Source organism: Sinocyclocheilus anshuiensis, unplaced genomic scaffold (genome assembly GCF_001515605.1).
Source record: "Sinocyclocheilus anshuiensis isolate Anshui unplaced genomic scaffold, SAMN03320099.WGS_v1.1 scaffold220, whole genome shotgun sequence".
Taxonomy (NCBI): domain Eukaryota; kingdom Metazoa; phylum Chordata; class Actinopteri; order Cypriniformes; family Cyprinidae; genus Sinocyclocheilus; species Sinocyclocheilus anshuiensis.
In genome coordinates, this window is record NW_015554086.1 from 228655 (window position 1) to 243458 (window position 14804).

Consider the following 14804-nt stretch of genomic DNA (forward strand, 5'->3'; position numbering starts at 1 on the left):
GTTTTAAAGCCCTCGAATTTAGGCTGTAAAGTAGTATTTCATGTTTCATATTTCTGTTTTCAACAGGACTCGGTATTGCTGGAAAAAGAGCATCTACAGGTCTATCTCCGTGTCCGCCCATTCACTACTGCAGAGAGAACAGAGAGAACAGAACAGGTGCCAGCAAAATTCTGACATATTTTATACAATTTTTGAGAAATTCTGTCATAACAGTCATAACACCACTTTTATTGTGTGGATATGGGTTTGAAACAACATGAGGATGAAAAGTGAATGATGAATTTTCATTTTGGGGTGAACTATACTTTTACTATGCTTAATGAAATATGTTATGACTGTAATCTCTACAAACAGGAGTGCATCTCAATTGAGACTCCAGATACCGTGATTCTGAAGGCACCTAGAGCATCTCTGACAGCCAGACACAGTGAGAGATTTGGGTCACAGCTGGCACAACGATTTCAGTTCTCACAGGTATGAGGACAGCCACAGTCACCACTGGCGTTGTCATTTATTGCAAACAGGCTTCAGTGATGTTATCAAGTGTGCTTCTGCTGTAATATGATTGCTGAATTCATGTTTTAGGTGTACGGTCCAGAAACGACACAAAGAGATATATTTGATGGAACAACCAAAAGCCTTGTGAAAGAAGTCTTGGATGGAGGGAATTCCTTGATCTTTACGTATGGAGTTACTAATGCTGGGAAGACGTTTACTTTTTTTGGTAAGAATTTTGTATGAGATGTGTCGTGGCCTAATGATTAGAGAGTCAGACTTGTAACCCAACGGTTGCGGGTTCGAGTCACAGGTCTGGCAGGGATTGTAGGTGGGGGGAGTGAATAACCAGCGCTCTCCTCCACCTTCAATACCACGACTGAGGTGAGACCCTTGAGCAAGGCACCGAACCCCCATCTGCTCCCCGGGCACCGCAGCAAAAATGACTTGGCCACATGTCACTTCACTTTCACTTAATTATATATTGCACTGTATGTATGTATGTATGTATGTATAGCTGTCTATACATACATAGATTTAAGTCTGTTTTATGTTGTAGGCCCTGATTCAGATGGTGGAGTTCTGCCCAGGTCATTAAATGTGATCTTTAACAGCATAGAAGGCAGAAATTATTCTCAAAATAACATCAAGCCTCACAGATGTGTCGACTTTATAAGACTCACCAAAGAGCAGCAGGATGAGGAAGCTACAAATAAGAGAAACCTTCTTCGCCGATTTAAAGATGTAAATTATTTTTATATATATTTCCTCTTTTTTTAAATTGTATATTGTTTTTTAGCACAGAAAAGTAAATTACTAATACTCACACATTGACTGTTTCTGTGTTTATCAGATTGACCAGAAAACCCTCTCTAGCATGTCCAGCTCCAGCTGTTCATCATTTGAAAGTAAGTATTATTGAATGTTTTATGTCTTTTACTCTGCGTTTGAAATAGTTTTTGAGCATTCTGTCAGTGAATATGAGCATAAACACTTTACATTGATCCCCCACCCCCCAGGCTCCACCTCTAGTGACACGAATGGGAACAGTGTCTGTTTGGATGAGACCTCTTATGTTAAATTCTCTGTGTGGGTCTCCTTTTGTGAAATCTACAATGAAAACATCCATGATCTGCTTGATGTTGTTCCAAATGGCTCTCACAGAAGGAATGTTTTGCGGCTAGCCCAAGATGTTAAAGGCAATGCTTTTGTCAAAGGTAACCAACTGTTTTCTGGCTTGAAAATAATAATAATTGAATAAATGTTTACATTTAAGTATTTTATAAAAAAATATTTTATGAATTATCAGCATATACTTTTTTATAATAAATACAGCTTTGATTATTTATACATTTTGTCTGAGTATTTTTTTCCATCCAGATCTAAAATGGGTTCAAGTTAACAGTGCAGAGGAAGCATTAAAAGTTGTGAAAATCGGAAGGAAAAATCAAAGCTTTTCATCCACCAAGCTCAACAATGTCTCTAGCAGAAGGTGCTTCATTTTAAATCACTGTAGTGTTAATATTTAACTTGATAATTTTATTATGTTTTGAAATGATATAACATATACATTTTCTCCATAGCCACAGTATATTTTCCATTCGGATCTTGCATATTGAAGATGTGGGTGTTCCTCGGGTTCAGACAATTAGCGAGTAGGTGACCTCAATACTAACATGCTTTAACATGGAATCATTGATTTAGTCATTAATTAACTTATTTTATATATATATATATATATATAACAATAAAGCGAAAAGTAAGTGAAATTGGCGAGAATGAAAACACACAGTTGATACTTTTACATCTTGTCCAAAATTGTTGCTTAATTGAATTGGAAAAAATCTCAGGCAATAGCTCGTTCAATAGTCGATGCGTTATTGTTGTTTCACTTTTGTTTGTAGCCACTTAAATTTTGTTATCATATGATAACATTTTTAGCTAAACGTATTGATAGGCTTCGTCAAGATGATGGAATCGTGTTTAAATCATAATAAGCCTGGGAGAGTTGGCTCTGTAACGGCTGAGGACCTCAGGAAAGATCTTTTCGTCGAGTTTTCCAAATTATCAAGGGTATTTATTATTATCAAACATATTTCATGTTTTAAAGCCCTCGAATTTAGGCTGTAAAGTAGTATTTCATGTTTCATATTTCTGTTTTCAACAGGACTCGGTATTGCTGGAAAAAGAGCATCTACAGGTCTATCTCCGTGTCCGCCCATTCACTACTGCAGAGAGAACAGAAGGAGAATCACAGGTGCCAGCAAAATTCTGACATATTTTATACAATTTTTGAGAAATTCTGTCATAACACATATGTGTTCACTTTTATTGTGTGGATATGGGTTTGAAACAACATGAGGATGAAAAGTGAATGATGAATTTTCATTTTGGGGTGAACTATACTTTTACTATGCTTAATGAAATATGTTATGACTGTAATCTCTACAAACAGGAGTGCATCTCAATTGAGACTCCAGATACCGTGATTCTGAAGGCACCTAGAGCATCTCTGACAGCCAGACACAGTGAGAGATTTGGGTCACAGCTGGCACAACGATTTCAGTTCTCACAGGTATGAGGACAGCCACAGTCACCACTGGCGTTGTCATTTATTGCAAACAGGCTTCAGTGATGTTATCAAGTGTGCTTCTGCTGTAATATGATTGCTGAATTCATGTTTTAGGTGTACGGTCCAGAAACGACACAAAGAGATATATTTGATGGAACAACCAAAAGCCTTGTGAAAGAAGTCTTGGATGGAGGGAATTCCTTGATCTTTACGTATGGAGTTACTAATGCTGGGAAGACGTTTACTTTTTTTGGTAAGAATTTTGTATGAGATGTGTCGTGGCCTAATGATTAGAGAGTCAGACTTGTAACCCAACGGTTGCGGGTTCGAGTCACAGGTCTGGCAGGGATTGTAGGTGGGGGGAGTGAATAACCAGCGCTCTCCTCCACCTTCAATACCACGACTGAGGTGAGACCCTTGAGCAAGGCACCGAACCCCCATCTGCTCCCCGGGCACCGCAGCAAAAATGACTTGGCCACATGTCACTTCACTTTCACTTAATTATATATTGCACTGTATGTATGTATGTATGTATGTATAGCTGTCTATACATACATAGATTTAAGTCTGTTTTATGTTGTAGGCCCTGATTCAGATGGTGGAGTTCTGCCCAGGTCATTAAATGTGATCTTTAACAGCATAGAAGGCAGAAATTATTCTCAAAATAACATCAAGCCTCACAGATGTGTCGACTTTATAAGACTCACCAAAGAGCAGCAGGATGAGGAAGCTACAAATAAGAGAAACCTTCTTCGCCGATTTAAAGATGTAAATTATTTTTATATATATTTCCTCTTTTTTTAAATTGTATATTGTTTTTTAGCACAGAAAAGTAAATTACTAATACTCACACATTGACTGTTTCTGTGTTTATCAGATTGACCAGAAAACCCTCTCTAGCATGTCCAGCTCCAGCTGTTCATCATTTGAAAGTAAGTATTATTGAATGTTTTATGTCTTTTACTCTGCGTTTGAAATAGTTTTTGAGCATTCTGTCAGTGAATATGAGCATAAACACTTTACATTGATCCCCCACCCCCCAGGCTCCACCTCTAGTGACACGAATGGGAACAGTGTCTGTTTGGATGAGACCTCTTATGTTAAATTCTCTGTGTGGGTCTCCTTTTGTGAAATCTACAATGAAAACATCCATGATCTGCTTGATGTTGTTCCAAATGGCTCTCACAGAAGGAATGTTTTGCGGCTAGCCCAAGATGTTAAAGGCAATGCTTTTGTCAAAGGTAACCAACTGTTTTCTGGCTTGAAAATAATAATAATTGAATAAATGTTTACATTTAAGTATTTTATAAAAAAATATTTTATGAATTATCAGCATATACTTTTTTATAATAAATACAGCTTTGATTATTTATACATTTTGTCTGAGTATTTTTTTCCATCCAGATCTAAAATGGGTTCAAGTTAACAGTGCAGAGGAAGCATTAAAAGTTGTGAAAATCGGAAGGAAAAATCAAAGCTTTTCATCCACCAAGCTCAACAATGTCTCTAGCAGAAGGTGCTTCATTTTAAATCACTGTAGTGTTAATATTTAACTTGATAATTTTATTATGTTTTGAAATGATATAACATATACATTTTCTCCATAGCCACAGTATATTTTCCATTCGGATCTTGCATATTGAAGATGTGGGTGTTCCTCGGGTTCAGACAATTAGCGAGTAGGTGACCTCAATACTAACATGCTTTAACATGGAATCATTGATTTAGTCATTAATTAACTTATTTTTAAAGGCTGTCATTATGTGATTTGGCTGGATCTGAGCGATGTGCAAAGACTCAGAACCGAGGAGACCGCTTAAAAGAAGCTGGAAACATCAACACTTCCTTGCTAACGCTAGGGAAATGCATCAGTGCTCTGAGGCTCAACCAAACGCAAACCAAGTGAGAAAATGTCCACTTTTAAAACAACTAATTTGCGGGTTGCATTAGATGCATTTGTCTTCTGTTTCATTATTTCTTTTAATTTCCCGTTGAAATTGGGACTTAGAACGCAACTAATATGTCTTTTTGCACAGGTTTCATCAGCATATCCCCTTCAGAGAGAGCAAACTCACACATTATTTGCAGGGTTTTTTCTGTGGCCGTGGAAAAGCCTGCATGATCATCAACATAAACCAGTGTGCCTCAGTATATGATGAAACCCTGAATGTCCTCAAGTTCTCAGCAGTGGCTCAGAAGGTTTGCAGGAACCTTTATTTGATATTGAATTATCAGGCATTTTTTCTCTCTTTGCTATTTATTCATTTTGTTGTTTTACCTTTTGCCCTTATAGGTGGTGGTCCACAACCCTAAACCAGCTCCTAGCTTTGCACTCAAGAGATCTGCCAGAGATGTGTCCATGATAATCAATAATGCTGACAAGAAGGATTGGACCAGGAGAAGCTCGCTCATGGGCTGGGAGATGAGCCTAGAGGATGTGCAGGAGGATGAAGATGATGAAGAAATGGGTGAGAATGACGATGAGGAGAGTGAGAGCATGGAGGACAACACTGTCCTAGAGGCTACAGAAAGTCAAGAGCTGTGTGAGGTATTCAAGGTGTTTTTTCAGTTTCAATAATTGTTTTCGTTTTCAATGTTATTTTAGACTATATAATATGCTAATATGATACATTCAACACAGCTTCAGTTGAAAATTGAAGAGCTCCAAGAGAAGCTGTCCAAAGAAGAGTCTGAAAAATTAACTGTGGAAACTCGTATTCGTGAGGAAGTCACTGCAGAGTTTATGGAGCTGTTTTCTAACATGGAAAAAGACTACAAGTAAGTCAAACAATACATTCATTCATTCAAATTGTGTTCAGCACAGATTTTTTTTGCCAGTTTTTTTTTTTTTGGCAGCTCTTTTAATTCTTTTAGTGAATCTGACACAGTAGTCAGTGGGTGCAATTCATTTTTATTAATTTCTCTTATATTTATTGAAGATGCATTAATGTATGTTGCCTTTTTTTCAATGTTTCAGTGAACGTCTTCAAAGAGAGAAAGAAATTGTTGAGGAAAGAGCGGAAAGGAGGCTTGAGATACTGAAGAATCTGGTCAACAGAACTATCGGTGAAATTGCCACTGATAGCAGTGATGGTAATGCTGCAAAGGTAATTGCAGAGGGCTTCCTCTAATAAGAAAAACAGGGCAAAATCAAGTGCCATTTATGTCCACTGTTAAAACCTATGTGAATATAGCTGTTATTTCTGCTGTCTTTTGAAAAAAATTTTGGTTCAGTGACAAAATTTTAGCGTCATTGTATTCATTGTGATTTTATGACTTTAGATAGACTGATCTATATAAATCTTGATGCATTTTATAGGTACAGGGGAAAAATAGCAAATTCTATCATATCTGTATCATGGCACACATTTGACATTGAAATGCCATTGGAAAATAATGTCTTTTTTTTTCTTCTCCGCATCATTCTAGGAGGCTAAGATTGCGCTTTTGGACAGCATGATCGAGGCAATGCGAGATGATTTAGCTAAGATAAAAGGAGATGCAGAGGCAGTACAGAATTGCTTGACAAATGTCCCTGAATCACCCAGAACAATTAGTCATCTGAGGACAGAGCTGGAAGAGATGAGAGAGGAACTTCTCAAAAGCCAACAACATCTCAGTCTTAAAACTAAAGGTGTGTTCAGTTGCCTTGAAGGGGGGAAAGCTCAGTGTTTTATGACATAAGTCTAATTATATTTTCTCATTTCAGAGTTTGAAGCAATGTGTGTTCAAATGCAGGAATCAAATGACCAGCTTCTCCAAGCAAATAGAGTAATTTGAACTAAAGTTTTCTTTTAAATGTCTAAGGTTATTGTCAGTAGATTGTTTACATGGACTATCTGGATTCTGTTGTTTTGATGTTTGTTTGTCTTTTTTAGAATTATGAAAACCAGAAACTGAGATGTCAGGAACTTATGTCAATCTGCCAGGAGAAAGATGACATGGTCTCTAAATTACAGACTGCTTTGGACCAAAATGTGGAGGCAGCTACTAAAGATGTAAGTTTATAATACACTACTGTTCAAAAGTAGTTTCTTATGCTCACCAAGGCTTTATTTACATGATCAAGATCAGAGGCAGACAGTAGTGAAGTGTTTTTACTCTGCTGTAAAAGTACTTTTCAGGTGTCTGTACTTTATCAGAGTGTTTTTCTTTAGAAAACTTTACTTCACAACATTCCAAAGCATAATATTGTACTTTTTACTGCACTACGTTTCATATTAAATATAATTTAATACTTAATTACATTAGAAATCTATTACTTTCTTTTACTCAAGTAAAAGTAATTCAAAGATTTACTTGAGTACAAGAAAGAACTACATTTTTAATGTTCTTAAGTATTGAAGGTAAAACAAACAACAACTTTTATTTATGAAATGAAGTGCAGTAAAAAGTATGACATTATGCTTTGGAATGTAGTGAAGTAAAGTTTTCCAAAGAAAAACACTCATAAACTACAAATACTTTTTAAATTTACTTGAGTAAAGTAAAAATACTTCACTACTGTCCGCCTCTGATCAAAATACTGTAAAACAGTGATATTATGAAATGTTATTACAATTTTAAATAACTATTCTCTATTTTATTGTATTATAAAATGTATTTTACTCTTGTGATCGCTAAGCTGAATTTTCAACAGCCATTATTCCAGATTTTAGTGTCACCTGATACTTCCGAAATCATTCTAATATGCTGATTTGTTGCTCAAAAACATTATTATTTACAACAGTTGTGCTGCTTAATATTTTTGGGGAAATCATGTTTTTTTCCAGATTATTTAATAAATAGAAGTTCTCAATAATATAATTTATTTGAATAATGTTTTGTGACAGAAATGTCTTTACTGTCACTTTTGGTCAATTTAATGCATCCTTTAATGCATGCAAGAAATGAAATATACATTTCTTTCAAAAGTAAAATTTCATACTGACCGAAGATATTTGAATTGTAGTGCATGTTGTCAGATTCCAGTTCAGTTATGTCCTTTTTTTTTGTCCTTATGGAATAATCTCTGATTAAGAGTGGTGATCTACAAGTATGACTGACTGAAAATGAACATTCTGTCTTTTACTTATTTAATTTCAAATCTATATGCTGTTATTTTTTTCTGTGAACACAAATGGTGAATTTAAGTATCTTGCCACAACTCTTTATAACCAACTAGTGTTTATAGTGACCAGTGTGTCAAAATCCAAAAAGGACATTAAAACACAATAAAAGTAGCTCATAGTAGGCTTATTTTAGTGTCTTAATACAATAGCTTGTCTGAAAAAGTCAAAAATCTGTTAATCACTGAAAATTCAGTAGTAGTCCTGTGTACTTTTTATGGTGTTTTTGTCTTTTTTTAGAGTTTGACAGACATGGTCACTATAAACTATCACTATATTCAAAGGAGCTTTTTGAAAATTCTTGAATTCTGCTTTTGTGTTCTAGGGAAAATATATAGTTTACTTTTATGAGGAGGTACACATATATTTAGTTATACATTTGGACTGTAATGGCTCATGTTTTTTCTTTCATTCCCAATGTACAGAGGGCCTTAATTAATAATATCAAAGAAGAAATCCTACATTTCAGAAACAACTGTAAGTGTATGCTGAAAGAAGATGGTGAACCTAGCAGGGAAGAAATGACAAGTCAGGAAACTCAGCAGCTTTTGCAAGAACTGAAAATGAAAGAGGAGCAGCTGAATGAACTTAAACTTGAGCGTTGTTCACTTGAGAAAAAAGTGTGTGATCTCTCTGATAGACTGGCAGAGCTGACTCATGCACATGAAGCCACTGTGGTGATGGAGAGAGCAGAGGTCAACAAGGTCACAAATGAGAACAAGACTCTTGCCAATGAGTTAAATGAACTTCAGCAGGCAGTCAATGAGATGAGCTCAAAGCTCAAAACTCTGCAGATAGAATTGAACACTCAGACAAAGATTACCAATGAGTTTTCAGAAGAACTTGATGCAGCCAAAGCTTTGATTAAGGAACATCAAGCAGAGTCTTGCAGTCAGTCCAAAACTATTGAATGCTTAATGACAGAGGCAGACCATTTGCGTCAGGAACTCAGTGCCTGTCAGCTCTCGCGTGACAAAAAGGAGGCAGAATGTGAGAAGATGATTGAGTTATCTCATGAGAAGAGCCGACAGATCAATGACCTGAAGCAGGAGGTCAGCCAGACCAGAGCAAACATGTGCCAGCTGGAGGAGCTCTGCAGTCAGCTTAAATATGAGCGTGATGCCCAGGCACAAGAGTACCAGAGCCTACTGAGCCGTTATGAAGCTCAAAAGTTTGTTGTGGCCCAAATAAAAAGCAACTCTGAGCTCCTGGAAGAACTGACTGCTCTGAAACAGCAGGGGAGGATAGAAGAACAAGAGCAAGACTCCAGAGATGATTGCTGGAAAACTCTGCAGGACAAACTCATTCAAATGCTGAGCAAACTGAACCAGCATGAGGAAGTTCTGAACATAGTGAGAACGATTGTAGAGAATGAGATCTCTAAGGCAAGAGATGAGGCCAAGAGGAGAATAACTGCGATGGAGAAAGATCTGGCTCATAAAGATGCTAAACTAGAGACTAAAGCCCAAGAGATTTCGAAGTAAGTTCTCATTTCTCATCCAAACTTTTTGATACGTTGAGGAGTACATCCTCATTTCTGTTGAGTCAGTGTCTTTTTTTGGATGCACTAGATTTTACTGCTCATTCTCTTCAACTATTTATTTATAGTTGCTTAAGCATGGAACTGAGAAAAATGATTTGATGAACATCAGCTGGTCCGATTGATCTTTTGGTCTTTTTATAGGTTGAGAGAACTTGTGAACGATGGACTTAATAAAATCAAGACCATGAGTTGTGATTTGCAGCAGGTGGAGAGAGAGCGATCTGATGTCAGAGATCAGTTATCTGAGGCTAACATGCAGAAAGAACAGTTAGAGAAACAGGTTGGAAAAATCACTGCTTTTGTCTTTTGTTAGTGTTGTAAAAATTGATTTAAACAGTTTTTTTAATAATGATGTTTTATTCCTTCAGATTTTGATCTTAATTGAAGAAGAAAAGAAAATGTTTCAGCAGAAGCTATGTGAAGCAAATGAGATGAGGGATCAGGCTGGACACAGTTTGATCTGTACAGAGCAATCTATTGAGCCACCGCAGACTGTGAGTGCTGCTCTTTCTCTCAGCTTTGTTCAGTTTGTGATGTTATCAGGTCTTAAATGCTGGATTATTCCACATCTTTTCACTCACAGGTGAAGTCTAACCATGCCATAGAAGAAGAAAACATTCAGACTTTCCAAACAACCTGTCAGGGTAACCTATATGTCTTTTCATTTAAACCGTTTTTTCTGCAGTACCAGTTGGTGTTAACAAAATCGGCTTACGTTTTGTCCTCAGTAAGATTGATTTGGTTTGCAGATCTTTTGGCAGAGCAGAAGCTGATTGAGAAGACATGTGTGAACTTAAATAAAGACTGCACACAGACAGATGAGGAATTGCTGGAGGCCAGACTGAATGAGATTGAATCCATAACTGAAGGTGGCTGAGTCTATTCTAATTGTAATTTGTATATATCTCTGCTAGGCAATATACTGTGAGAACTAAGTCAGCAAGATTCAGTTTAGGGAATTCAAGTTACTTCAATACCAAGTAGATACAAGAATACAAATATGCCAGTCTTTTTCCAGTATCAGCAGTATTCATTTATTAGTCATATTAATCTACTGTGTTAATATTAATTAAACTACAATATTGACTTTTTAGTCTTCTATTTCAATTATTTTATTATGCATTATTACATGTATTAATTAATATGTACACATTCTATTTATTTTCTGTCATTTTATTTCTAAATGTAATTCTAATCAAACAGCAGTATTTACAAGGAAAATAAAAAAAACACTGCTTTTAATGTATTTCTTTGTTCTTCACTTACTGTTTACTTAAAGTACTTGATATTTTTTGTTAATATATACACTACTGATATTTTCTATTTTTATTTATTTATTTGGATGAAAGTAATACTTCTTTTCCGCAGGGATGCATTAAATTGATCAAAAGTTACAGTAAATACATTTATAATGCTACAAAAGATTTCCTTTTCAGATAAATGCTGTTCTTTTCTTTTAAACTTTCTATTCATCATCAAAGAAAAAATTACCAGAATTTAATATCCTCAAAAATATTAAAAGTGCGACACATTTGTCAACATTGATAATAAGAAATGTTTCTTGAGCATCAGCATATTAGAATGATTTCTGAAGTGTTATGTGATACTGAAGACTAAAATTTCACTGGTATTGGTGTCATCTAACAAAATTTCGGTACCATGGTAATGCTGCTTTGGTCACACTTTTCAGTTCACCTGTAACTGAAGCTAACCTCAGACATCTCTGTTCTTCTCAGATCTTACAAAACTCCAGGAGATGTATCAGAAACCAAGTGTTGGTGTCTCTGATGAACCTCAGCAGGAAGAACGGAGAGCTTGCAGACCTGCAGAAAACACAAATGTAAAAACCTGGAACTCTCTGTGATCCTTCCGACTTTTCCATAACTGGGTTTCTCCAGCAGTAGAAAATTATTTCTTTTGATGTTTCAGCAGCCTAATGAGCAGGCAGATGATAAGCAGGAAAAGGGGCTGGATGGAGCAGCCGTAGGGAAAGTGACTCAGGTAGCAAGGCGACTAGAGGGTGACCAACAGGACAGACTGCAGCTGGAGCTGTTAATAGGATCAGTCTTTCCATCTCTCTCTCCCTGCCTCATTATTTTCTTTTTCACAGGCTTGAGGGCAGGATTTAGCTCTGAGTAGTAATTTATTTACGCAGCAGGTTTCTGAGTTAATATCATTTTTGTGGTCCAAGTGACCTGCCAACATGAGGAATGACAGGACTACAGCAGGACATTAATAACGCTGCAGAAAAGTAGAATGTGCAAACCTCTTAATTCATTTTGCAATCATTAATTCATTACACTTCTTTTACACAGTATTCGCTCAAAATCCACCAAAAATTGTCAATTTGCATGGTGGAATGAACATTTTTATTTGCCAAGTTGAGGAATGTTATTAGCCAAAGCCTAATAATTTCTAAATGACTAAATATTGCCTAATTTATCATCCCAACCAGTGTAAACGCCTATCAGTAGTTAAGATGTAGAATTATTAGGCCGTTGCGAATTAGAGGAAACTGAAGGATTTTAAAATGCTTGACATCAGTAACAATGTTTTATGATAGTGCTAATATGATATTAAAACATTTTAATACAATTAAATATTTTTTTTCTTTTTCACTTCCCTGCATACTGATTACAGGAACTATTAAAGCAGCAGCTGCCTGAGAAGCAGGATACCATTGTGAAATTACAAAGGGAAAAGGATTTGGCTGCTTCTCATAAATCTGATACCCAGAAAGTTGGCAGTTCCAAACAGACATCAAACGTGAAGACAGAGAATAAAGGCGACTCTTTTAGTCCAGCACAAGAGGTCAGTAGAGTGATATTAATGCAAAAGGCATAAGCTTATAAGAAGCGTTAAAGCAATACAAAGACAGGAATAGCTCTGGTCTGTCTGATAATTGGCTACTGTGGATATATAATATGTGTTGGTTATCACTCAAAGCAGGTGGCAGTACTCGACTCCTCCATCCTTTCCACAAAGAGTCTCCGAGAAGAGCGCTTCCCCAAACCTGAGCTAGAAATAAGCTTTACACCACTTAAACCTGACGGAATGAATGTCAGGAAACCAGGAGAAGCAGAGTCTGTCACGATAAAACTCCGACGTACAGCCAGAAAGAGAAAGAGCCCAGAGATGGAGGTATGCAGACACTATATCTAAACACGAGGTATACAGACACTATATCTAAACACTTTGTTGTGGTTTCTAAACAATTGAAAATAATCCAGGTTCCCATGGTCAGGGAATTTCAAAAGTGTGAGTTTTCACATCTGGAAATGTCATGGAAATTTCTATAGTCTATACACATTTTTAATTATTTAGATTAGTTTAATTAATTAAATTAATTGATTTAAATATATAAACATGATTAATTCTAAACATGTATTGCAGCTACAGTTTGTTGCAGTAAACTCTGAAGGTTCCGGTCTATTTTTAGAAATTCTTGTCAAATTGTGAGACATTTAAAAAATGAACAATGAAAAACATTAATCATGTGTGCTAACATCCTGGTCGTCGTTCGTATAATGCAACACATAATCATAACTTGTGTTATATGTGTTTGTTATTCTAGAACTCTGTGGAGTCAGAAAATCGAAAAAAACGACGGCTGAAGGTGAACAACAAGGAAAACATGCAATCTATTGAGGTGACTTTGTCCATTAATACACCTGTGACATCTCACGTCTTTTTCTGTAATGTTTATTCGATAATACACTGAGCTAATTGTATTCTGTATTTTGCACCTTACCAGACTCCCATAGTGCCAGGGAAAAAGGTGAGTCAATTAAAGGAGAAAGACTCTCCTGCCAGCCTGAAAGGTAAAAAAGACAGAGCCCTGCAGAAGATTGGTGACTTTATCCAGAGCTCTCCAACCCTCTTTGGGAGCAAAGGTCAGCTCTGCCTCTTAATTTTACACTCAGTCAATGGCATCGATTGGAGCTCTCTGCCAAAAGTGTTTCATACTGTATCTCAGCATGACCCAACTTTTAACTCCCTCCTCAGCCAAAAAGATCATGAGCATGGTGAATGTTAAATCCCCCGAACCGCCGAATCCTTCTGAAAACAACAAACCCAAGAAATCCAAACGAAAACTCTTCAAGACTCAGGTTTCCTCCCCGCTGGACATATCCTCTCATCCTGTAAGTAGTGTTTCCTGTCACATAAGAGTGAATCATAAGCATGTATGAATAAATGAATGAAAAGCATATCATATGTTAGAGATAATGTAATGACAACAATATAACATTTTAAGCCTCAAAAAGACAAGGTTGATAGTCAATCTGCTTTAAAGATTTTTTTAATTTCAATGTTACATTTTTTTAAATACTTTTTTTCAATCCCAACTTAATATGCAGAGTAAATTAAACAGTAAGCTGTTATATTTGATTGGTATCTGTTGTTTGAGTAACCTGAACACCTAGGCACTAGATGTACCTCCGTGAAGTTGGCCCCCCACCCAACGCAAAACGTCGGCAAAATAGTCTCAATCATTTGTGCTGTAAAAATTTTCGTTTGTGCTGTTTTGGCTTTTTAGATATTAAAATAATATTTTATAGGTCATTCTGTGGTCACTCAGCCCCCCAACATACTCCAAATTCACCCCAAATAGTCTCGTTTGTTTGTGCTACGTTTGTGCTGGTTTGTGCCGGTAAAAGTTTCGTTTGTGCTGCTTTGGTTTTTAAAATATTAGACATTGAATTATAGGCGATGATGTCACCAGCCCCCCACATGCTTCAAATTCACACAAAACAGGCTCAATCGTTTGTGCTTCGTTTGTGCTGGACAGGTAATATTTTCTTTTGTGCTGCTTCGGTTTTTTAGATATTAAAATATTATTTAATGATCATTCTGAGGTCACTCAGCCCCCCCACATGCTCCAAAATTACCCCAAATTGTCTTGTTTGTTTATGCTTCGTTTGTGCTGGTAATATTTTTGTTTTTGTTACTGTCTTTTTTACTGCTGGTTTGTGCCATAAAAAAATTTGTTTGTGCTGCTTCGGTTTTTTAGATATTAAAGGGGTCATATGATGCGATTTCAATTTTTCCTTTCTCTTTGGAGTGTTACAAGCTCTTGGTGCATAAA

At 36.3% G+C, this 14804-nt stretch overlaps 1 protein-coding gene across 1 annotated transcript in view; it reads left to right on the top strand.

Moving 5' to 3' along the window:
- Positions 1–2453: 2453 nt before the first annotated feature.
- The window catches only part of kif20bb (kinesin family member 20Bb), a 24914-nt gene continuing 12563 nt past the window's right edge, over positions 2454–14804 (top strand). The window contains exons 1-29 of the mRNA XM_016461386.1: positions 2454–2568; positions 2663–2752; positions 2951–3070; positions 3182–3320; positions 3651–3835; positions 3945–3999; positions 4111–4308; positions 4472–4583; positions 4675–4746; positions 4820–4969; positions 5104–5266; positions 5361–5615; positions 5709–5845; positions 6045–6174; positions 6497–6701; positions 6777–6838; positions 6946–7065; positions 8601–9655; positions 9860–9998; positions 10087–10212; positions 10302–10362; positions 10468–10587; positions 11455–11558; positions 11648–11719; positions 12359–12529; positions 12665–12859; positions 13293–13367; positions 13473–13611; positions 13724–13860. Of these exons, the coding sequence (XP_016316872.1) occupies positions 2464–2568; positions 2663–2752; positions 2951–3070; positions 3182–3320; positions 3651–3835; positions 3945–3999; positions 4111–4308; positions 4472–4583; positions 4675–4746; positions 4820–4969; positions 5104–5266; positions 5361–5615; positions 5709–5845; positions 6045–6174; positions 6497–6701; positions 6777–6838; positions 6946–7065; positions 8601–9655; positions 9860–9998; positions 10087–10212; positions 10302–10362; positions 10468–10587; positions 11455–11558; positions 11648–11719; positions 12359–12529; positions 12665–12859; positions 13293–13367; positions 13473–13611; positions 13724–13860 (4692 nt within the window). The 5' untranslated portion in view covers positions 2454–2463. The remainder of the gene's footprint in view (positions 2569–2662; positions 2753–2950; positions 3071–3181; positions 3321–3650; positions 3836–3944; positions 4000–4110; positions 4309–4471; positions 4584–4674; positions 4747–4819; positions 4970–5103; positions 5267–5360; positions 5616–5708; positions 5846–6044; positions 6175–6496; positions 6702–6776; positions 6839–6945; positions 7066–8600; positions 9656–9859; positions 9999–10086; positions 10213–10301; positions 10363–10467; positions 10588–11454; positions 11559–11647; positions 11720–12358; positions 12530–12664; positions 12860–13292; positions 13368–13472; positions 13612–13723; positions 13861–14804) is intronic.